Source organism: Fringilla coelebs (assembly GCF_963513975.1).
Source record: "Fringilla coelebs genome assembly, contig: SCAFFOLD_38, whole genome shotgun sequence".
NCBI classification, from domain to species: Eukaryota; Metazoa; Chordata; class Aves; order Passeriformes; family Fringillidae; genus Fringilla; species Fringilla coelebs.
In genome coordinates, this window is record NW_028167583.1 from 1425081 (window position 1) to 1447302 (window position 22222).

The 22222-nt window shown below is 51.8% G+C and overlaps 1 protein-coding gene and 1 long non-coding RNA gene across 2 annotated transcripts in view; both read left to right on the forward strand.

Annotated features, from left to right (window-relative positions):
• Positions 1 to 22222, forward strand: part of LOC311165771 — a 276507-nt gene that overhangs the window by 58923 nt on the left and 195362 nt on the right. The gene's annotated exons all lie outside the window — the stretch shown is intronic.
• On the forward strand, positions 5057 to 22189 carry LOC311165737 (uncharacterized protein; the record flags this gene model as incomplete). Its single annotated transcript, XM_084227250.1, has 12 exons — positions 5057 to 5587; positions 9208 to 9440; positions 10239 to 10339; positions 11571 to 11706; positions 12154 to 12318; positions 13186 to 13304; positions 14059 to 14097; positions 15330 to 15470; positions 17325 to 17408; positions 19834 to 19932; positions 20633 to 20706; positions 22032 to 22189. Exons 2-12 carry the CDS (start codon positions 9276 to 9278, stop codon positions 22187 to 22189), a joined length of 1281 nt encoding a protein of 426 aa, XP_084083376.1. The 5' UTR covers positions 5057 to 5587; positions 9208 to 9275.

A 22222-nucleotide genomic window follows, 5' to 3' on the forward strand; every position in this document is an offset into this window, starting at 1 on the left:
TAACAGCATTAAAGTTTAGAGTCAATATTATGGTTGCCACGGGTATGGGTATGACCCAAGTGACACAAGAGCTGAATGCCACAGAGATAGGTTTTGCAAAGTGCCTGGGTGCCTTTAAAATGTGACATATGAGTAGAACTTAGTGTTCATTTTAGTGTGCAATAGGTAAATTGATGCCCTTGGAGGTTTATAGAAATGGTTTTTCTTCAGCCATGGGGATGGCACTAAATGCCCTGTGCTGAGCCAGTTTCTTTTCCTGCAGGATTATTGCCACGAGCTCATCTGCATGACTTCCAGGGAAAGGATAGTTGTGCCAATTCGAGCCATTGGTGCCCGAGCTGTCCTGGATTCCCCTGCCCAGCTGGACATCTCCAAGGGTGCAGCCCAGTGCAGCACCCAGCAGGCTCTGCTGGTGCCCAGTGTTGGTACCCGGGCAGCTCGGTACCAGCTGAGCAGCCAGAGGTGAGGCAGCTCATCTGTCCTTGTGCAAAACACCTTTGGGGGATGATAGCAGAGTTGGGAAAGAGCAGCAAAAGGAACCAGAGCACAGCAGCTGCTGCCCTGCAGCCTGGCTGGAAGGGAGCAGCATAAATGGCATCTGCTCTTGCTTTCAGTGGCCTTTGAGCTTTGTCTGTCCCAGATTTCCTGGAGGCTGCTGGAACATGTTGGGAGCTGGCTTGCACCCTCCTGAGCACAAGCAGTTTCTGAAAAGCTTCCTCAGCACTGTCAGCCAAATAGAGCCATTCTCTGGGAGGCCACAGGCACGTGGCTTTGCAGTGGTCCTGGAGGGGAGCTCTGGAAATCATCTGAGCAAACACACTGCTGAAAGCAAGAGCAGTGTCTGGGGATTGCAAGGTGCCATTGGGAGATCTGGACCTGTCTTTAGATGCCATACAAGGAAACAAACAGATCAATGGACTTAGTTAAAAAGCAGAAGAAAACAACCTATGAAAAGCCCCTCCATGCCTTATCTTTTCTGCCTGTCAGGTGCAGTACTGATTCATTGAGAGGATGGATCTAACAGGGTGAGAAGTGTCTTAAGGTGCAGCTGACAGCAAACAGAGAAAAGGCCAAAACTGAGCTTGCCAGCCCCATCTCTTGGCAGTGGTTTTCATTTGGTTATGACAGTGTCAGGGATGTCTCCTTGCCAGCTCTTCTATCTGTGGGCTCAGGGAGCAGCTTAGTGCTGTGTGCTGAAATTCAGAGGAGTTAAGTTTAGCTGTAGAGCTTGTGTCCTTGGGTCTTGGAGAGCCAGGTCTGTGTGAGAGATGACTGCTACAGCAGGAAGAGAGGAGTCTGGTGGGGACAGGCCAGGGATGGAGGAGATGCAGGGGCTGATTTGCAGTCAGTTTTTCAGTCCTGACAAGCGAGTCCTGAACTTGGCTGGATCCTCTTCTCCTGATAATTTGAAAAGAAGAAGACACCTTCTTTCTCAGGCAAGGCCTGAAGTCACCCCCAGGAATGTTATTCCCATCCTGCCATCTGCGGGCAGGAGCATGGAACATGGGGCAGAAGTGGGAAGGGAATGGAATGGAAGGTAGTGCTGAAGCCTGGCCAGGGATTCCCCTAACTGGCAGCTTCTCTGTTCTGATGAAATTTCTGGCACAAGACTAAGAAAAGGATGCTGTGCCTTGCCCCCAGCAGGATCTGCTCCCCCCGAGCCCCAGCAGAGCTGCAGCAGTGCTGGCATCAGCCTCGGGGCAGAGGCAGGAGCCCGTGCACTGTTCTGGCTCTGGGGCTGCTGGGGCCTTGTCTTTCCTGCCCTCCCTCCAAAGTCTCACACCCAGCACATCAACATTGCTGGCCCAAGGCTTCTCCATCAGCCAGCAGTGATGTTCTCCCCAGAGGGAATGGGAACAGCTCAGCCCATCACTGCAGCAAGAACTCCTTCATGAGCAGAACCTGAAGCAAGTTCATCAGCTGTCACTGCTGACATGAACAAAGCTCAGCTTGCCAGAAGTTCTCTTTGTTCTTGTGTGTGATGCATTCATCACCCAAGTCCCCAGAAGACACTTTGAAGTGACAGATTGAGCAGCAGCAAAGCACCAAGGCCAGGAACTTTTGTTTCCTCAGTGGGGCTGTAGAAGAGCACAAAGCCCAGCAGCTGCTGGGCAGAAGCACATTTCCCCTGAGCTGTCCCTGAGCATCAAAGCACAGATTCTGGTGTTTGTCAGGCAAGAGCTCTTGCCCTGGTGACCAATCCTGATTGCTCCTGCTAAATCCAAAGTGCACCAACACCTCTGCATCATTATTTCCAAGACATTGCCCAGAGTTTCTCTGCTGGGCCGAGCAAACAGTTACCAGTCTGGATGACAACCCAGAGTCCCAGACTGCATTGCTGATAAATACACAGAAACCTCCTGTTGTGCTTCCTTGGTGTGCTCCTGCTCATGGTGCTTCATTTAGCTGGGATTGGACCCTTCAGACTGTAAATGGCATCGTCCTTTTGGGTCTTGTTTCCTTGTCACTGTATTTCTCTAATCTGCATTTGCACTCTCTCAGAGCTTTGATTGCTGCTTTTCTTAGAGCAGCTTTCATTGAAATGCTGATAAAATGTGTCCTTTTTAGGCTAAATCAGGATGTTTTCAAGGGACAAGAAACCAAAGAACCACACTGCAAATTCAACAGTAACTGTTCCTTGGTCTTCAGGGAAAAGTTCCTTCTCCCTGTCTGATTCCTAGGCTGTAATCTGTCAGGACAGGGAGTACCCTAACATTGGCATCTCCTGAGATGAGGTTTATAAGCAGCAGGAAAAGTGAAATTCCTGAGGCAGTCAGTGTGAGGTTGTGCATGCAGATAGCTCTGAACCCTCTCTGTGCTCTTCACAAAGCATTCTGTGATGGGATTGCTGGGAGTGGGACCCTTGAGGCTCATGGCAGAGAGCTGGATGCAGAGTATGGGGGAGCTGAGGTCATTTTCCCCAGAGGATCTGGTGAGGGCTGGATCTCCTCAGCGGTGGCTGTGTGGCTGTTTCTGATGCTGTCTGTCCTGGCTGTCTTCTGCTGCCTGTGCTTGGTTTGCTCCCTGCTTGCCCAAGGCAGCTGCAGAAAGCTGCAGTGCAGAAGGAATCTCCTGGCCAGGTGTCCCCCCAGCCCTGCTCCCTCTGTCTGTGTTGCAGTCCTTTCTCCGTGGTGCCGGCCACAGGACCTCTGGGCGCTGGTGACACCGTGCAGGGGACAGTGGGATGTCACCCGCGGGCCAGCGGTGACCCCTGCGGCTCCCTGGCAGTGTGCTGCAGCACAGGTGAGTGCTGGGCCCTGCAGGGGCACAGGACAGTTCTGCACCAGGGCTCCCTGCTGTCCCCTGCCCTGCATTCCCTCCCGAGGTACCTCCCTGCTCAGCTCTACCCCAGAGCAAACTGAGAACTCCTTGGTGTTTAGGGCCTTGAGAAAGTGGATCCCCTCTCACAGGCAAAGAGTTTGGACTCCTGTTTTGCTGGGAGTTGCTGAGGGGAGGAAGGAGGATCCCTGATTCTCCACTACCATGTGGCTGTTCCTGGCTGAAGTTTTCTTTGATTCCTGGGCAGTGCTGTAGGGGAGGTCTCCATCAGCCTCTCTCCAATGCGATGGATTTCTTGCACACCTCTGTCCCATCTGCTGCTTCTCCACTGCCTTGCCACAGACCCTTTTTCTATGTGGCCCTTACACAGAGATGTAGTTTCTGCCTAACAACATTTTCAGACCCTCAAGTTCCTTTTTTGTGACAAATCCAAACAAATTTTTCCCTGTCCCCAGTTCCCAGGCCGTTCATGCCGTTTCAAACCTCTCACATCTATCTGCAATTTCATTTCTAGACTGAGGAATCCCATTCAGTCTTCATAGAGAAGCTGTTCTGTGCTTACTAATCTTTCCTTTGTCCCTTTTTAATTTGATTTGCAATGCTCCAGCTGGGTTTTTCAGATCAGAATCTGGATCACCTCCCAGTGAGCCTGAGGAATGGGTTAGAAATTAGAAGTCAGCCCCAAGGGATATCTCGTGAGGGAAGAGAAGGGTCCATATGTTCTCCTGCAGCATCAGGAGCTGCTTGCATCCAGCTCAGAGTCAGGGAGTGGCACTGAGGCAGCCTGGAAAATCCAGCGTAAGAGAGGGAATGATTGTACTGCAATGGACATCTCTCCCCAGGCCATGAGAGCAGGCTGCCCCTGCAGCTCAGAGGGGAAGGCCAAGGACCCTTGGTTGAACTCAGCTCTCAGACTCTGGACCTTGGGAACATCTTTGTCAACACCCCCCATGTCTCTGAGGTGAGCAGCAGGGCTTGGGAGGGATCCTGATGGCTCCTGAGGCAGCAGCAAGCCTGGTGGGGCTGTGGAATTGCTGCCTGGGCAGTTGTGAGCAGGGAATATTTGATGTCCTGCTCAAATCTGGGGGTTCAGAAAGGTGTGTCTGTTGTTCCTGAAGCCCCAGTCCCTGCTTTTGGGCAGCCTTCCTTAGGGCTCAGCTGGGAGGCTCCCTGCACAAGAACCCCTTGGCACATGAAACCAGCACTGGCTCCAAAAGCTGCATGTTCAGAGGCTTTTGTGGCAGTGCCAGACACAAGGCACCTTTGGGCTGGGCTCTGCAGAAGCAGCTGCAACAAACTGGCTGCCTTTGAGCTTCAGCCCACTGCAAACAGCCTCCAGCCAAGTGTCTCCTGCTTGTTGCTGCAAGTGACAGGAAAGCCTTGGGATTCTCTCCCTTGCTGACCAGTCCCTCACCACACTTCAGCCTTGGTGCATCTCTGGCTCTAGAAAGAGAAAAGTGTTCCTGGGAATAAAGCAAAGGATTTTCCTACCTATTTGCCTCCCCCACAATGGTGTCAAGTTTACAAAAACATCATGAGAGAGCAAGTGAAGAGGTAGAAAATGAGGCCCTGCATCATGGCAGACACTTTCAAAAGCTTGGCTGGGGAAGAGAAAGACACCCTGAGTTTTCTTACCAAAAGTTGGTGCTGTCTATACATTTTGATGGTGATGCCTCATTCCCAGTGTATTGTTTTCATGGTATGGGAAAAGGTGAATGAGCAGATGGTGCTGTTGGAGCTGTGCTAAGTGGGGCAGCAGCAGCTCTGGGGTGATTGACTAGGCAGCTGCAATCAGCCCACGTTGCTCTCAGGGCCAGCTCTCAGTGAGCTTGGTGATGCTGAGCAGTGGTGCACTGCTCTGTGTGCATGGGCTCAGCCCAGGGTGACTGCAGTTCTGTGGAGTTCTCTCTGCTCTGCATGAAAACCCAAAGGCAGAACTTGTCCTGTTGTCTCTTTTGCCTTCTGCCACTCAGCAGCACAAAGCATCTTCTGCCTTTTCTGGGTGTTCATGGCATCATGAGACAATAACTCCCAAGAAAGGAAGGTTCCACATGTATTTCCACTTGGCTTTCTTGCTGCTGCAGGTGAAACTGATGAACCAAGGAGCTCTGGCTGCTCCCTTCAGCTGTATCCCTTCAGCCACCAGCATGGGCTCCTGCTTCAAGTTTGCACCCTTGGAGGGCATCATTGCAGCAGGTGGGAGCCAGAGTGTGCAGATCTCCTTCAGTGCCACCGTGTTGGGGAGCTTTGAGGAAGAGTTCCAGTTCCGAGTGGCTGGATCTGCTACGCCTGCCATCCTGACCATCAAGTAAGGACCCTGGGAGCTGGGTGGGCACATCTGAGGCTGTGTCTGGGACATCCCCCACCTACCTCATGTTGGGCTGGAGCAGAGAAAAAAGGTGTTTCCTGGGGTCTGAATCTCTGCTGTGATGCTGGCATTGCTTTAGTGTGAGGATGCCTCCTGCCCTAGGTGGTAGCTGGGGGCTGGAATGACTCCTCCCTGCAGGGATCTCCCTGTGCCTTGGGCCATGGCAGGCAGTGGGATGGATCAGCTTTGGGCAGCAGCTGCTCTGGGATGTCCCACCTGAGCAGCCAGCAAGGTCCCCAGGGCTTTGGAGATGGGCCAGCCTGGGTGATTGTGCAGCAGCAGCAGTGTTTGTAAAAACTTGTGTTAACAATCCATGGCAGATGGGCAGCAGCAGGCTCAGCTCACCTCTGCCAGCCCTGCTGTGGGGGACAAGCTGTGCTTGCAGCTGCTGTGCACAGAGTGCTCTGGTGCCTCCTTGGCACAGGCAGGAAAGGGCTGATGTGGGAGTCAGGGAAGTGTGCAGCAGGAAGTGTCCCAAGGACTTGGGCATCCTCGCGTGGGCTGGTGCCATGGCAAGAGATAATCCTGGCGCAGGCAAAGGGAGAAGGGCTGATCCCAGGGGAGGCAGAGCTCAGTGCTCAGGAGCACAGCAGCGTGAGGCCTTGTCCCTGCCAGCCTGAGCCATGTGCTGCTAGGATAATGTAGTGGGAGCAGGAGAGCTGATGCTGGCTGATCTGCAGCTTTGGAGCTGGGCTGCTGCTGTGGGCAGGCACTGGCTCAAGGCAGTAAAGAAATGAAAGCAATCTGCACTGGATTATGCCAATGAGATAAAGGAGATGGATATAAAAGAACAAGGAAGATATTACTTAGCAAGAGAAAAGTGGTGAGTAGGTGTGCCCATAGTGGAGAAACAATGATGCTGGCTTTGTTTTTGGAGGAAAAGTGCTGCTTTTGTATTTTGGAAATCAAGAGGGAACCTTTCACCATCAAATCATTGATTCTCCTCTGTCCCTGCCCCAAAGTGGCCATGGGGTGTTTCTGCATAAACAGCTTTCTCCTTGGGCAAGGGCAGGTGTCTCTTGTGGAGATGTGCAGAGCAGAGCCAGGGGCAGTGCTGTGAACACCACAGAAGGCCCAGGTCACTGCTCCTTGATTTGGAACCAAAAGACAGAGTGGGCATTGATTGGCATCAAGCATGAAATCCACTTGTGAGTGTTGTGCAGCTTCAAGTGCTGATTTCAGTGGATGTTGGTGACTTCTGGAGTCTGTCTGCTGAGTTCAAGGAGAGTTGAGGTGCTGTGCTGGATTCAGGACAGCCTGGTTTGGTTGTTGAAGCTGTTGCTCTTGGCTGTGCCAGCTGGTGCACTGCTGACAAGGTGGTCCTTTCCTCTAGGATTCATCTCTCCCCTGTTGCTGCTCTTTCCAGAGGATGTTTGGGAATGCCCTGGATTCATGTCTCAGAACTCTGTCTATAATGATGGTGTGGGTCAAACTCTCCTGAGAAAGCTCCTCCATGGTAACAGCAGTTCCAGCTAAGAAGGAGCAAAGCAGGGAACCTGTGGCTGGAAGGGCTGCTTACAGAAGTTTGTGGGGACACCTTTATGTCCCTCCCATTGCAGATGGGGAAAGTGAGGCACAGAACCATGTCTGGGTGTGTGTTCAGGGTCCTTCATGGCAGCGCCAACAGCCCAGGGCCTTCTCCTGCCTGCCCTGTGCCCAAAGCCCATCCACGGCTGTTGGCTGCTGGCCACTTGGCTTTAGCTGCCTCCTGTGCACAGGGCCCTGTGCTGAGCACATGGTGCTGTGTTGGTTGGAAACCCAGGGTGCCCTGAGCCCAGGTTTTGTGTCCCCGAGCCACGACAGCCAGGCCTTTGCAATTCCTTTAACCGAGCCATTTCCTCCTCTGTCCTCACCCTCCAGGGGCAGTGTCATTGCTCCGAGTTTGCACTTCGACCTCCCTGAGCTTGACTTTGGGGACATCTCCTTTGGTGAGTGTTCCCTGGGCTGGGACACAGCGTCAGGGATCTGTGCCTTCCAACAGAAAAGCATCCCTCACTCCTGGTCTGCCCATCAGCCTCTCCAGGTTGTGAACTGCAGGGCTGCTGCTGCTGCCTCGGGTGGCATTTTGCCCTTGGGAGATGCAATAGAAACGAGGAATAGAAAGTCAGTATTTTCTGGTGTGTCTGTGGTGCTTTAAAAGACAGATGTCTGCCAAGGAAGGTGGGAATCTTCCTGCAATGGAAAGATGAGCCCCTCCCTCCAAATTCTTATACCTTTGAAATGACAGGGCTGCCAGGCAAAACGATGGGAAAAGGATTAACATTCACTGCCAAACCCAATCCCAGAACAAAGAAGTTCATTAGCTTTTGAAGGAAACTCATTGCCTTTGCTGAGCTGCTTCTTCCCCAGCCTGCATCAGCACGGGGGCACTTGTCAAGTTGCCTTTTGAGGAAATGAAAGAAGAAAGGCAACAGATGGAAAAATGGTTCTGAACCAGGAGATTGATCCTGCTGAATCTGATTTAATTCCTAAGGTCTCTCCAGCTGAAGGCAGCTGTTGTATCTTTGCTTCTTTGTAACTGTTGGCTGTTGTGTGCTGAGCTCAGTCTCATTTGAGGTTTTGACATCTGGGTTTGTCCTTTTGTGCCTCTCTTGCCTCCCTGCTGGAGTCACTGCTGGAGCTGGCAGTGGTCACTTGGATGGGCACAGAGCAGCTCTGGGCTGCAGCTGCAGTTGTTTTTTCTGCCCATCTGTGTTCCAGTGAGTCTTGGTGAGCAGGCCTGGGGAGAAGTCTCCTCCCCACAGAGCTGGCCAGCCCAGCCAGATGTGCACTGCAGAGCAGGTTGTGGCTGCTCTGTGGGCTCTGCAGGACATGCCCACCATCAGTGGCTGTGTCTCTGGCTTTGCAGGATGGAAAGCAAATCCCAGAGCTAAAGTGGGGTCAACCCTTGCAGACAGCAATCCCAGTGAGCAGCATGGGTGTGATGTTGCCGTTTGTTGGGTGAGGTGGGACCTGGTTCCTCATTGCTAATCTCAAAGCAAGGCTCGGCTGTGCCCCCAGTTGAGTGGTTTCTGACCTGTCATGTACTCAGTCTGTTTGGGCCAAACCAAGAGATGCCTTAAGGATCCTGCAGAGAGAAGCTGCTTTAGGGTGCTTTGCCTCATGTTCTAGTTCCTGATTCCATCCTCACTTTCTTTTGCTGTAGCTTCTTCTCAATGACAACTCACTGTTTATATAGCTCTGAAAACAGTGGGAGTGTTGGCAGGCTTGGAAGGGAATTTTCCTGCTTGAATTCTCAGAGTAAATGCTGGGTCTGGGTGCACACTCATCACTGAGAGATAAGTGGTGCTGGTTTGGGGCAGGTGAGGGAGCTCCTCCCCATCCCAAAGAGAGAAGCTTGCAGTGTTGAGCAGGGCTAGGAGTGGGCATTTTCAGGGCTGCAGTCTGGAATCTGTGCCAGAGGGAACTAAGTGACGATTAATTCCTCATGCAGCTTCTCAGGGAGCTGTAGTTCAGATAATAAAGAGCTGAACTCCAATCCCACTTTCATCCTGGCAGGATATTCACCCCAGGATCATGCCATAGTGGGTGCCTGACTGGATATTTGTGTCCTTTGCCAGGCTTTCCCTACACCCAGCGCTGTCGCCTCACCAACAGCTCCACGGTGCCCCTGACGTTCCAGCTCCGCATGTCGGACGATGGCACGCAGCCGGCTGTGGACAGCGTGGATCAGATCCGCAGGGACAGCGACCCAGCCTGGAGGAAGGGAATCCATTTCTATGTGGAGCCCAGGGAGTTCACCATCAATCCCAGCCAAGGGACCATCCTCCCCCAGGGACACCAGGACATCGAGGTACGGCAAGAGTCCAGCCACAGACGCTGCAGCAGCAGGGCTGAAGCTGCACTGGAGTGTGGGAGGGCTTCAGCTCTGGTGCCAGCTTTGAGCATGCTGGGAGTGAGAGATCTGCACTGCTGGGAGGCCTCTGCTAGCTGCCTTACTCGGGATGTTCCTCCAGGAGCACTGTTTGGTTTCCAAAATCATCTGCTGAGGTCACATACCTTATGGTCAAGGCCTGAAGCCATTCTTGTGTTTTTGAGAGCAATTGATTTGATTGCAAGTGGGCAGAGCAAGGATGAGGGCAGAAGGTGGCTGTTAGAGAGATGTCATTGTATAAAGCAGTCAGCTTTTCTTCTTGGTGTCATTTCCCCTCTCCTGGGGAGCAGAATGATTTGTGTTCACTGCAGGAATCTCCAGTGGAGACAAAATACTCTGCAGCCATGAAGTGCCCAGTACCTGCTGGGCCACCCTTTGCCCTCAGCTTCCTGCTGTGAAGCTGAACTCATTCTATTCAAGTCAGATTTCCTCTGCATGAATGTCATCATAGTCAGATGAGAAATTGGCTCCTTAATTTGAATGCAGTGGTGCAGAGAGCTTTAGTCTGATGTTTTAATGTAGCTGAGCTGTGTCCTGATAGCAAGCTGTGTTTAACAAGTCTGGTATTGGCAGAAGGCTTTTGTTTCTCTGAGACTGTGCTCTACACATGGAGCAGCAGAAGAATTGTGGCCAAATCCTCCCTCAAGAACTGGAGGATATCACACGTGGGTAATGAGCTTTTGTAAGGAAGAATTTCCTGTTCTTCTCTTGCACCAGGTGACCCTGTGTTCCAACACGGTGATGGAGTTCTACAGGAGGATGCTGGTGGATCTGGAGGGTATTGGCAAGGGAGTGGCAACACTGATCATCACAGCCAGGTACCAGCCCTTGCTGGCCTCTCCAGGCACTGCCTTGCACAGGCTTTGCTGGCTGCAGCTGCCCAGGAGAAGTGCTGCTTAATGGCCTCATGTTGTGCCAGCTGGACATGAGAACAGCAGGGCTTGGACAGCAGCCTGTGGTGAAAAGCAGCCCTGCTCACAGCCCAGCACGGCCCTGGCCCTCTTTTAAAGGGAGCAGGAATGATATCATTTATGGGCCTGGGTTTTGGTGCTTGAGGTGGGACAAATTTCCCGAGGGCCTCCTCTCCTTCTTGCTGCAAGAGGTGGAGTTGTGCTGGTTGTGAGCAGCGTGCATTGTTTTGTGCCACAGCAAGCAGCGTGCTGAGAGTCAGGGTCTGCTTCTGTTCATGAGGGCACATGGCAGGGGGCAAGTGGCTCCCAGCAAGTGCTGAGGGCAAGGTCTTAGGAAGGGAAAGCAGCTCTGGATGTGGCAGGTCAGCTGCAGTTTTTCTCCTTCCTCTGCTTGCCATTTGGAGTTTGAATGTTCTCAGAGTTGAGACCAAAAGTCGCTGTTGCTGCAGCAGAATTGCATCCTGCTGTGCTGCTGTGGGTGCCAGCTGAATGGCCAGAGGGCTGCAGCTCCCTGGTGCTGTTCCCTGTCCCAGGCAGAGCCATGCAGTCAGTGCCTTGGCTGCCATTGTGTACAGCAGGTGGAGCTGGGGCCAGTCAGTGCCTGGAGCTGGGCAGTGAAGGAGTGAGGGAGCTGCAGGGCCTGGGAGGGGGTGATCAGCCTCTCTGGAGGGCAGCTGGTGTCTCGTGCTGGGGCAAAGAGCTGAGTTCTCAGGCAGGGCAGCAGCACCATGGGAGAGAAGGGAGTAATTTTTACTGAGACACTGGAGCTGTGTGTTCCTTGAGCCTTAGTGAGCCCTGATCCTTGTTGGGAAGGCTCCCCCAGAGCTCGTGGATCACTGGGACTGTGACAGGAGTCCTTGCCAGCCTCCTTGGGTGAAGGAGGGGCTGAGGCAGCTGTGGCACCAAGTGCTCTGCCTGGGGCACTTGGCAGCCTCTGGGTGCTGCCTCTCAGGGTTTGCCCCTCCTTGACAAGACCCGTTGGAGTGGGAAGAGGTAGAAGGCAATTTATCCCTGTAGGGCTGTTAAATGTCCATTTGACAGTGACCAATGTGTTCTGCTCCATTTCCCAATCTTTGGGGGTAAATGTTCTCTATTCTCTCAGTACCTCTGATTCCCCTGGGGTCATCTCTTTGCCCAGATGTCTCGTTCCTGAGCTCCAAGTGTCCACCCATGTGCTCCAGTACGATGAGTGCCAGCTGAAGGTGCCCTATGAGAGGAAGATCCTGATTAGGAATCCCAGCCACCTTCCTGGCTGCTACGGGCTTATTCCCCAGGTTTGGCATCACATCCACCTCCTCCTGTCAAATATTATTGAGAAGATTATTAGGGGAAAAAAGGCTTTGGATAAGACCTTGCTGGTTTCTATTTAGTCCTAAAGATCTGCTGAGAACAGGATCCTACCCGAATGTAAACTTGAGGAGGCAGTTGAAGCTCCTGAGGAAACAGTTGATGTTCTAGTCTTCAGGGTGTTTTCTTGTGGGAGATCTTAGAGGGTTGTGAAAAGCTGCTGCATCCACAGACAGCAATGCCTGTGCTGGCAGCCTCCTTGCAGGATCCTCTGGGAATGCTGAGCCTCCAATTCTTGCATCTTGTTTGTGCCTTTTACCTTTGTCCTGGGCAGTTTTAAATGTGTGTGTAAGTTGCTGTTGCGGTGGATGTTAAGGAGTCTGAAGTTTCTTCAGAGGTGCCTCTGAAGCTGCATTTCATTCTGTCCCTTCCAGAAACGCAAGGAGGACTCTGCTGTGTTCTACTCCAGCCCCAAGCCCTGTGGGATTGTCCAGCCCCAGAGCACAGCAGAGATCCCCGTTGTGGTGGAAGTGCAGGCGCCGGGCGAGCATCGCACCAATGTTCTCATCGGCGTGTTCGGGGATGAGAGAAACCCACGGGTGAGGCACGGGGAGCTGAGTGCCTGTGTGCAACTGCTCCTGGCAGGGGGCACAGGGCACAGGGATTCTGCCGGGGAAAACAGGCACAGGCTGCTGTGGGAAGGACAGGAGGGATGGGTGGCACAAACAGCTCGTGCCTTAGAGGTGGGAATCTCAGTGTCTGACACAGAATGGAATTGGGCACAGCTGGAATCCAGGGTCAGTTTAGTTCATTATTCTTTAAAATGCTGTTAAATTTGGAAACATCTGGATTAAAATGTCATCTCTCTGAGCACAAAAGAGGATGTCAGAAGACTTCTGGGAACCTTGAGCTTTCTGTACAAGAAAGGAAAGCTGGCATTTGAAGAGTGGTTGCAAGGATTGAAATTTATATTAAGACATATGGAAATGGCAATGCCAAATTCCCTGGATGGCACCAAACATCTGAACCTGGGCCATTGTGGCACTGCCTGTAAATCAGTGAACAGGAAGAACAGGCAGTGCAGGCTGTGCCAGGGAGCCTGAAGTTTGACAAAACAGTTGCTTTCAACTCTGAGGCTGCTTCCCTTAAAGAGGAGGGTTTCTCCCCACCAGAAGAACCAGTTGTTGAACTGTCAGCCTGGTCTTAACTAGAGATTTCTTGCAAAGCTTTTACCTTTGGGCCAGTAATTTGTAGTTTGAAAGGTTCTCTTACCTTAATGCTTTTCAATATGGAGGTGAACATGTAATTTTCTTTTTCCCCAAAAGCCCAGCATTCCAGGTGGAGAGTCGTAGGTGTCCTTAAAGAAATGACTTGAGCAGGGTTGAGCTGTTGAAGGTATTTTAGGTTTCCCTGTTGTGGTTTGTTTTGGGTTTTTTAAAATCTTTCTTGCTTGCTTCCTGGCACAGAGAGCACAATTACGGAGCTCAGGACGGCCGGCAGAAACCTCCCCAAGCCCAATGGTGACAGAGCTTGGCAGGATCCCAGCACCACAGCCTGAGTATGTATGGATGGATGGGTGGGGAATGTGAGCTGAGTCACCTGGGAGTGTTGGAAAATGCAAAACCAACCTCCCAGCAGTGTCAGGGGAACATTGCTGATAAATCCCTGGTGGAGCTGCAGAGTTTCTGGCCTTGGGCCCTGGGGGGACTGTGCTGGCTGGGCACTGGCTGGGTCTGCCCCTGGGTGCCTCAGATCTCACCTTTTTGCTGCCTTCTCTGTCTTTTCCTCTCCCACTGTGCTTTTGGCATCCCCACAAGGTGTTCATGCCTGTCCTCTGCAGTTCCTCAGTGCAAGCAGTTGCAGCTGCTGCAGCAGCTCAGTGCCATCCCTGGGCTGCCTTTAGAACAGAGCTGCTCCAGGCTGGATTGGGAAGGGCTGGATCAAAGCATTTCTCAGTTCAACCTGCCCAGCACCCAGCCAGGGGCTGCATCCTGGCCAGGAGCTGCTGGTGCAGGTGTCCCTCCCTCCCACTGCAGGTCCCTGTTCATAGTTATCTTATTTTCCAGAGATGAGCTTTACCCTCTGAAATTCAAACCCCAACCACCAAAGGAGAAGAGGAGCAATTTGGCTTCCCCGGCAACTCAATGGAGGCACTTCAAGATCAGAAAGGAGGAGGAGCCAGCCAGAGCCCTGAAAGAGACGCAGGATTTTAACAACTCTTCAGGAGCAGAGGTAGATTTTGTTGTACATCCAGTGCTTGTGTTGCCTCCCCAGCCTGCCAGCACCAAGTCATGCTCGTGCTGACCTCCCTTTTTGCTGCCCTGCTGTCCTGTGCCCAGGCAGTGGGCTAGGCAGCAGGGCCAGTGGCTGGACATGGGGTGAGTGGGAGGGAGAAATAGGAGAGTTTTCCTTGGAGAAGCTGACTCAGATCCTACAGGCCTGTGCTGAGTGTGGGATTTTTTGCCTTCTTTCCTTCCCAATGTAAGATGAGGCTTTTATCTGCATCATCATGGTCAGACCTGCAGCTTCCTTCCCAGAGCCAGCTGGGATGAGTCCTGATCTCCATGGAGCCTCTTGCCAAGCCAGCCAGACTCCCTGTGTGCAGGGCTCTGCTTTCACCCCAGAGCTGCCATTGCACTGCTGGCCCTGAATCTCTCTTACAGACAGAGACTTTGCAGAGTGGCTGTCTCTTCCTCCCAGCACAGAAAATGGCTTGTTTTTCAGGTGCCAGCACAAACTGCTGAAAACCCTCACCTCCCACGAGGCTTGGAGGGGTTCAGGTGCTCCCTGGACGTAGGGCACACTCCCCTGGAAGCGGAGAAGGCAAGAGGGAATCTGTCTCCTTGCCCATTGTCAGTGTGGCCAGCAGGGCTGGAGCTCCCAGTGCCACTGGGGGCCCTCAGCATTGGCCACAGAGGGGCCTCCCATCCCTCCAGGCCATCCCAAAGTGCTGCTGAAGCAGCTGCTTGTTGGAGAGGCCGTGCAGGACACGTTGTGGGGCTGCCCAAGGACGCTGTGCAGCACCTGTGGAGGGCACTGCTCCCCCTGGAACTCCTCAGGTGGTCCAGAGGAAATTTTTGCAGGAGCTTTTGCTGTAGCACCTTGAGAAAGCAGCATTTAAATCAGAGAGAGAGGGGAAGAGCATCAGGAGTCAGATGAGCTGGGCTGGAGTCCTTCCCTCAGCTCCAAGAGCTCTCACTCTGAGTCTCCTCCTTCTCTAAAAGCAGGAAGTTTTTAAACTTTTTAAAGGCAAGTTGTGCATCAGAGAGAATGTCTGCTGCCAGGAGACATCCCAGTTCACTTTCATGTAATGTACTAATTAATGCATTGACCTGTGAGTATGGGAGAAGATTTTCACCATGGTTCCTGCGCTGGTCAGTGGCATGGATGCAGGATGAGGTGAGGGTGATTCTGGCAGTGTTTGGGGAATAGGCCCCTCCAAGTACAGCTGCACTTTGCTCCAAGATGCTCTTCTGCATCCATTTCCATGCTCAACACCTCAATCTCTGCTGTCTTCCATCCAGGCTTTCAGTATCCTGCCACTCTCAGGTGTGCTGCAGCCAGGACAGAGCCAGCAGGTCTCCTCCACCTTCTCTGGCCACCTCAGCAGAACCTCCAATGTCAGGGAGCTGTGCCACGTGGAGGGAGGCCCCACCTCCAAGGTGCTGGTGAGCGGGGAGGCCTCAGGTGTCAGCTCCTCCCTGAGCCCCCAGGAGATCAACTGTGGCTCTCAGGCACCTCTCAGAGAAAGGTGAGTGAGCCTTCCATGGGTTACTGCTCTGCCAGGGGTTATTGTCCCTGCAGGGCTTCTCTGCTCCAAGGACTCTGAGCTCAGAGGTGCTGCCTAGCAAAGGCCAGAAGCAGCCCAGGGATGGCCACTCTGAGCTCCCTGGCTCCCAAGAGAGGAAGGACCTTCTTCTGCTGACACAGAACATCTTCTTCTCTATTGGAGTGCTGAGCCCTCCTGGCTTAGCTGCTGCCTGCAGGGAGCTGGGCTCTGGGCTGGCCTTGGCACTGCCTCTAGAGGTGTCTTGAAGTCCATGGTGTTGAGTGGCATCTTCTTCATCATCTCCCTTCTTCACCAAAGCAGTGGGATTGTGGTGTGGGCAGGCGTGGGGCACAGACCAAACCTTGCTTTGGGTCCTGCTCCTGCCCCAGATGAAGTCCTTGCAGTGCTGATCTGCCAGGGTTCTCCTTGTGCTGGGACAGCACCCAGAAAAGCTCATGTCCTTTGGGCTCCCCTTCAGCTGCAGCAGTAGGCAAGCCCAGGAGAAGCTCAGCTGCAGCAGGGCAGCCCAGCTCAGGACACACAGGCAAAGTGTGGAGCTGGGAGGGGAGGCTGCTTAAAGCAAGCCTGTGCATCAGGACTTGTCCTGGCCAGGCTGGAGTTGGTTTCACAGGGAGGAGAGGGACGAGGCTGCTTCAAATGGTTTCCATGGCAGGCAGCCCTGGTTTGCTTGGTCCCAGCTGGGCTCCAGCAGGAAATCTGGCTGCCAAGAGCCTGTCTGGCAGGAGAGGAGTTCCTGCAGCCTTTGCTTTCTGACTGATAGGATTGTTCTCATTAAGGAGCAGGCTGTGAGTCGTTAAACCCGAAGATGATGGGCAGAGACTCTCTAACTAATTAAAGTTAGACAGTGGTGTGTTTATTAACACTGGCAGGCGGCACCAGAGCCGTCCCTAACAGGCGTGACCGCTCTGCCCAAGGTTCTTTGCCCTCTCTTTATTTCCCAAGATCTTACATACAATACATCTGCACAGCCCCAGCACCTCCCATCCCTGCTCTGTATTCAAATGAGGTCATTGGTCCTTCATACCTGTGCAATTCTTCCCTTGAATTGGGTCAGTGGTCTCAAATTGGGTCTGTGGTCTTAAGGGATGAAGTCAGGAATGTCTTCATCAGGTCTCTGTGACCCTCTGGCAGGATCCAAGGTCCCCTGCTTAGTGACTGATTGACATCAAGCCCAGGTGCTAACCATTGTTCTCCTGGTTTAAATTTGTTCTTATAACAGTTCACTTCCTCCACTTCCTTCTAGAAAGAAGCTCCTAATGGTAAACAATAGAACAATCAGCTCCAGCTTCAGCATCTCATAATCATTAACCTATGGTCTGCCTATCTACCTTACATCCTGATCCATGTGAATTGCTTCTAACCCTCAGCTGAAATCTTAACTCTTTAAAATCATGCTTCAGCCATGCCCAGGGAGAAGGGGGCTGAATGAGCTGCGTAAGAATTGTAGGAGAGATGAGCAGATGTTGGCAATCTGTGCTCTGCTCTCACCTGGGAAGCCAAGAGACAAAGGGCGTTTTCAGCATCAGCGCAGAGAGCTGGTGGATCAGCCTTTGGCACTGGGCTGGAGGGCTCTGGCTGTGCCTTGAGAGGGAGCTTGCAGAGCCAAGAGCTTATGATGGCAAAGCTCAGGTTTGGCTGGTCCTGGAGGTCCCCTTCCAGCAATGCCCTCACTTGGGATGTTCCCAACCTCTGTGGGCTGAGGAGAATTCACAGAAATGGCCTCAGGGTAAAGGGATGAAGTGCAGGGCCAGCCAGGACTGGTGAGCCCAAGTTTCTGGTGGGGACTCTCAGCCATGTTTTCTATTTTGTCTGCAGAAGGGAGCTGAAGCAGCCAGCTCAAAAGATTCAGGAGGAGGGAAAAACCTCCGAGGAGGAAGAGAGGCGAAAGGAGGAAGATAGGTGGAAGAAGGAAAAGAAGGGAGTCTCTGTGGGGAAGAAACTTTCAAAACCAGAGAAGGGGAAATGCAAAGCACCAGAGAAGAGCGAAACAAAAATCCCAAAAAAGGAAACCAGATCTCCTGAGATGAAGGAAAAGAAAGCCACAGAGAAGAAGAACACCAAGGCCCCAGAGAAGAATGACACCAAAGCATCAGAGAGGAAGGAAACCAAAATCCCAGGGAAGGAAAAGAAAGCCACAGCGAAGAAAGAAACAAAAGCACCAGAAAAGAAGGAACCCAAAACCCCAAAGAAGGGGGAAGCAAAAGCCCAAAAGAAGGGGGGAAACTGAAATCCCAGAAGACCCACCTGGAGAAGACCTGGGATGGAGAAGAATTCTTAATTTTTTTTCACACAGCTTATTTTAGTCAGTTTGATAGACCTCATGTGCAACTTTAGTTAGTTAAGAAATTTTTTAGCACTTACTCTTTTATTGGTTAATGAAATAGATTTTAGTTGTGCATCAAATCTCTCTGTTGTATTGTTTACCTGTTCTCTTCACTGATTCTCATGGGACAAATCCCTTGTTGTTGCAGGTGCATTTGTTTCTCACCCTCAGAACAGATTGTTCACAAAGTCTCACTCTCAAAACAGCTTCACATGGGAACTTGTAACTGCTCAGCTGCACTCAGAAGAGATGACAGGCCAGCTATTAATAGAGCAGAGCAAGGCCTGATTTCATAAGGCCTTTCTTTTATCATTGTTCTACCTGTCTATGGCATCTCCCCCTTTTTGTTAATTTAAAAAAGGCTCCTATGTTCTGATGTTGAAACTGCTCACTCTTGTGAGGGTATTATCACATCAAGGTTCTCACTGGTTATCTATTAGATATGGGATAAGATAGATAAAAGGTCAATTACAATCAACAAAACTTACCAAATTCTATCAAGTCATTGACGCAGGGTTTTGCAGCATGAGAAAACAAAGGAATAATATCCAGTGTCTCTTGGGGAAATGGAAAGAAATGACCATTGTTTCCAAATTAGTTGAGAAGTGTGAGAAAGTCTATTAGCTGGAAATGTTGATCTTTGCCATCCCTGAATGCCCTCCTAGGAGCTGGAACAGGGAATAACTGAGGAAGGGCAGTAGGAGCACTGTACCATGAGGATGCCCTGAGGCTTTTGTTGGCAAATGGCCTCTGTCAGTTTCCAGACACAGCCATGTCTTGGCAGTCCTCCTCCTGCTCCTGCTCTGGCCACAGAGGCTGCAAGGTGATGAGGTTATTTCTCTTTCCACTGGGCCTCATTTTTTGAGAGCTGATCAGTGTCTGATGGAATGAACAGGTGACTGCTTTGAGCTGCTGATGATAAAACACAGGCACATCTTCTCCTGAAGGAAATGAATCAATTGGGCTTCACTGTGGTACACTCAGTTGGGATTTAGAGGTGATGATCTTTTTTCCAAATTTCTCATGTAAATATTGCATCATTCAGAATGATTAGTCATCCAAATTTCTCATGTCCATATTGCATTATTTGAACGTTCTTAAGGCATTCATTCATCTTCTTTTTTGTTTTTTAAGAATGAGATGCAAGGCTTTTGATATGAGTATGAAGCAACATCATAGTAAAATAATACACGCAGTGGACAAGAACCTTAGAGCAATTAGGAATAATTTGGATACAACAATCAGGAATATTTCAAATACCAGACAAAACTAACAACATAGGTGGAATTAGGGAAACAGCAATCTCTGAAATAATGTACCATCATCCCAGAGTCTGCAAACAGCTGACAAACCTCCATTCAGGGGGGACTTGGATAATTATTTCCAGATAATAATTCCCAAGCTCCCTTTAAAAATAGTCCAACTATCATGTCTAGAGGGTCAGATAGCCAAGTCAAAGCAACTCAAATCTAGTTTTGATGCAGAAAACATCTGGGCCTGTTGGCAAATTCCCATCCAGGCAGAGCTGAGGCCTGGCCACCACCCAGGCTCTAAGTGGGAGAGAATTCCCTAAATGTAATTTAAAACAAGGCTCTTGAGAATGGCACTTGGAGTGAAGGTCTGGGGGTGACAGACTAATGAACCATCCAAGAGCTGTCTCCTCCAAAATTCCCTCAGCACAGAGATGCTTTAAACCCAGCAAACTGTTGGAGTGGTTCTGTAATTACAATTGGGACTGCAGCTGATTCATTGAGGAGATGGCACAACACCATCAGGTTAGAGGAGGCTTCCCCCAGAGCTGAGATATCATTTCTTGGAACTGTGAAAAATCCTTAGAAATGATGAGACAGCACTGGGTCACAGCATGGAGGATTTTGTTGGGATTTTGGGCAGATGGTTTGGTGTGTATCCAGAGTGACTTTGGGCAGATTTGGGGCCTGCTTGGGGCAGATTTGGGGCAGATCTGTTGCTGATGTTGGGGTTTTTCTCCCGTTTGCCCAGCTGTGGGCAAAGCCCCGAAGCACATCCTGTTCCTGCCCCAGCTCCTGAGGAGCCCCAGGAGCTGATGCTCTCCATGCTCTACCCCCAGGGAGATCTGGGGCAATCCCGGCATCCCGGGGATTCCGGGGATTCCGGGCGGCCTTTGGGCACTGGGGGATTGTGAGGCTTGGGGGGTGAGAGGGTGAGGGGGGCTTGGGGCTGGATTGTTTGGGGAAAGTATGGGATTTGGGGGGGAATATCTGGATTTTTGAGGGTGAATTTCCAGGGTTTTAGGGGGAGTTTTTGGCGGGAAATTTCTAGATTTTTTTGGATGATGAATTTCAGGATTTTCTTGAGGGGAATTTCTGAATTGGGGTGGAGATTTCTGGATTTTTTGGGGAGGTTCTGGAGTTTTTTGAGGGAGAATTTCAGAATTTTTGGAGTAATGTTTCTGGATTTTTGAAGCGGTGGGAGGGATTTTCTGGATTTTTGGGAACTTTACTTTTAGGGAATGTTTCTGGATGGGGAACCAGGTTTGTTTTGGAATTTTTGAGGAGGAATATTTCTGGATTTTCCGGGGAAAGTTCCTCATTATTTGGGAACGTTCCACGATTTTTCAGAGAAACATGTCTCGATTTCTCTGGGGAACATTTCTAAATTTTTGGTGGAATGTTTCAGTATTTCTTTTTGAGAACATTTCTGGATTTTTTTGGGGAACATTTCTTCATTTGGGGGGAACATTCCCGGGTGTCTGGGAATTGTTCCTGGGTGTCTGGGGTTCTCCTGGCCCCGTTCCCATCCCAGGTTCCCGGGGTTCCAGGAGCTGCCCTGGTGCCGAGCGCCGCGACATCGCCTGGGTGCGGTTGGACACCGAGGTGCAGGCAGGCACCGCCCGTGAGGCCCTGCAGGGCTCCAGGATCACCCAGAGCAGCGCCAGGAAGATCCCCTTTGCCAAAAAGGGACCCAGAACACCCCAAACCCCTCCAAAACATACCCAACCCCCCCCAAAAAAGGGCCTGAAATACCCCAATTCCCAAAAAATTGAACTTTCCCCATCCTGAGTCCCCCAATTCCCACACGAATCCCCCTTATTTTCCCCAGCATTGTACCTAGGGTCTCTTTGCATACCTTGCACCTGGAGCTGCCTCAAATAAACCCCAAATCATCCCAAATAACCCCAAACGAACCCCACTGTGCCCCCCAGGCCTGGAGTGGGTTTGGGGGGGGGTGGAGGATTGGGGGTTCTCAATCCCAAACTTTGGGGACTGGTGGGGTTTGACCCTAAGATTTGGGGTTTGGGGGGGTTTCACCCCTCGGGGTTTGGGGGTTTTTGACCCCCAAACTTTAGGATCAGGGCAGCTGGAGACGTCCAGATGTTTCAAACCTCAGGAGTTGGGGATTGGGGGTTTGAACCATAAACTTTGGGGTCTGGGGGTGTTTGACCCCACACTTTAGGAATTTGGGGTGCTGTATACCCCAAATGTTTCAAACTCCAGGGTTTGGGGTCAGGGGGATTTAACACCAATGTTTGGGAATTGGGGAGTGTTTGACACCCCAGGATCTGGGATTTGGAGGGGTTTGATCCTAAAATTTAGAGTTTGAGGGTTTGGGGCAGGAGTTAGGGGAGGTGGAGATCCCAGAGTTTGGGTTTGGGGTTGTTTCAACCTCCCCCCCCCCCAACCCCCCACCAGTGTTTCAACCCCCAGGATTTGGAATCGGGGGGAGTTGACCCCAGGATTTGGGGTCAGGCTTGGGATCGGAGCCATTCCCTGGAAACAGCGGTGGGATCGGGATTGCAAACGGGATCGGGAATGGGATCGAGGAGAGACCCTGATGCAGTCCCGGACCCAATCGCAGGGAGAGACCCCGCCCCAGTCCCACAATGGACCCATCCCCACAATCCTGGACCCCTCCCCAGTCCCAGCCCGTCCCCAGCCATTGATCGGACCCTCCCTCAATCCCAGCCCACCCCAGTCTGGACCGGAGCCATCCCCAGAGCCTCCCCCATTCTCGGCCCGGACCCTTCAATCCCTTTTTGGGGCAGCTCTTGCTGCTTCCCGCCCATTCCTGGGGGTTCCAAAGGGCCCCGGGGACCCTCACCGTTTTGGGGGTGTTGGGGTGGCCCCAGAACCGCCCTGAGGGCAGAGAGGGGATCGAAAGCCCCAAACCCGAGGGGCTCCTGGGGGTGCCCAGTTCCCCCCGTCTCCACCCTAAAACAGATCCTGGCCAATCTAAGCATGTGGCGCTGATGACGATCAAATTCCCGGGCAGAAACTCGGAGCTCTGGCCCCGCCCTGCAACCTTCAGCGAATCAGTGCCTGGCTCTGCTCTGACTCATCAGCTGGCGGGGAGAACCCAGCCCCTCCCACTGCACTAGCCAATCAGAGACTGCGCGGAGCCATTTCCAGCC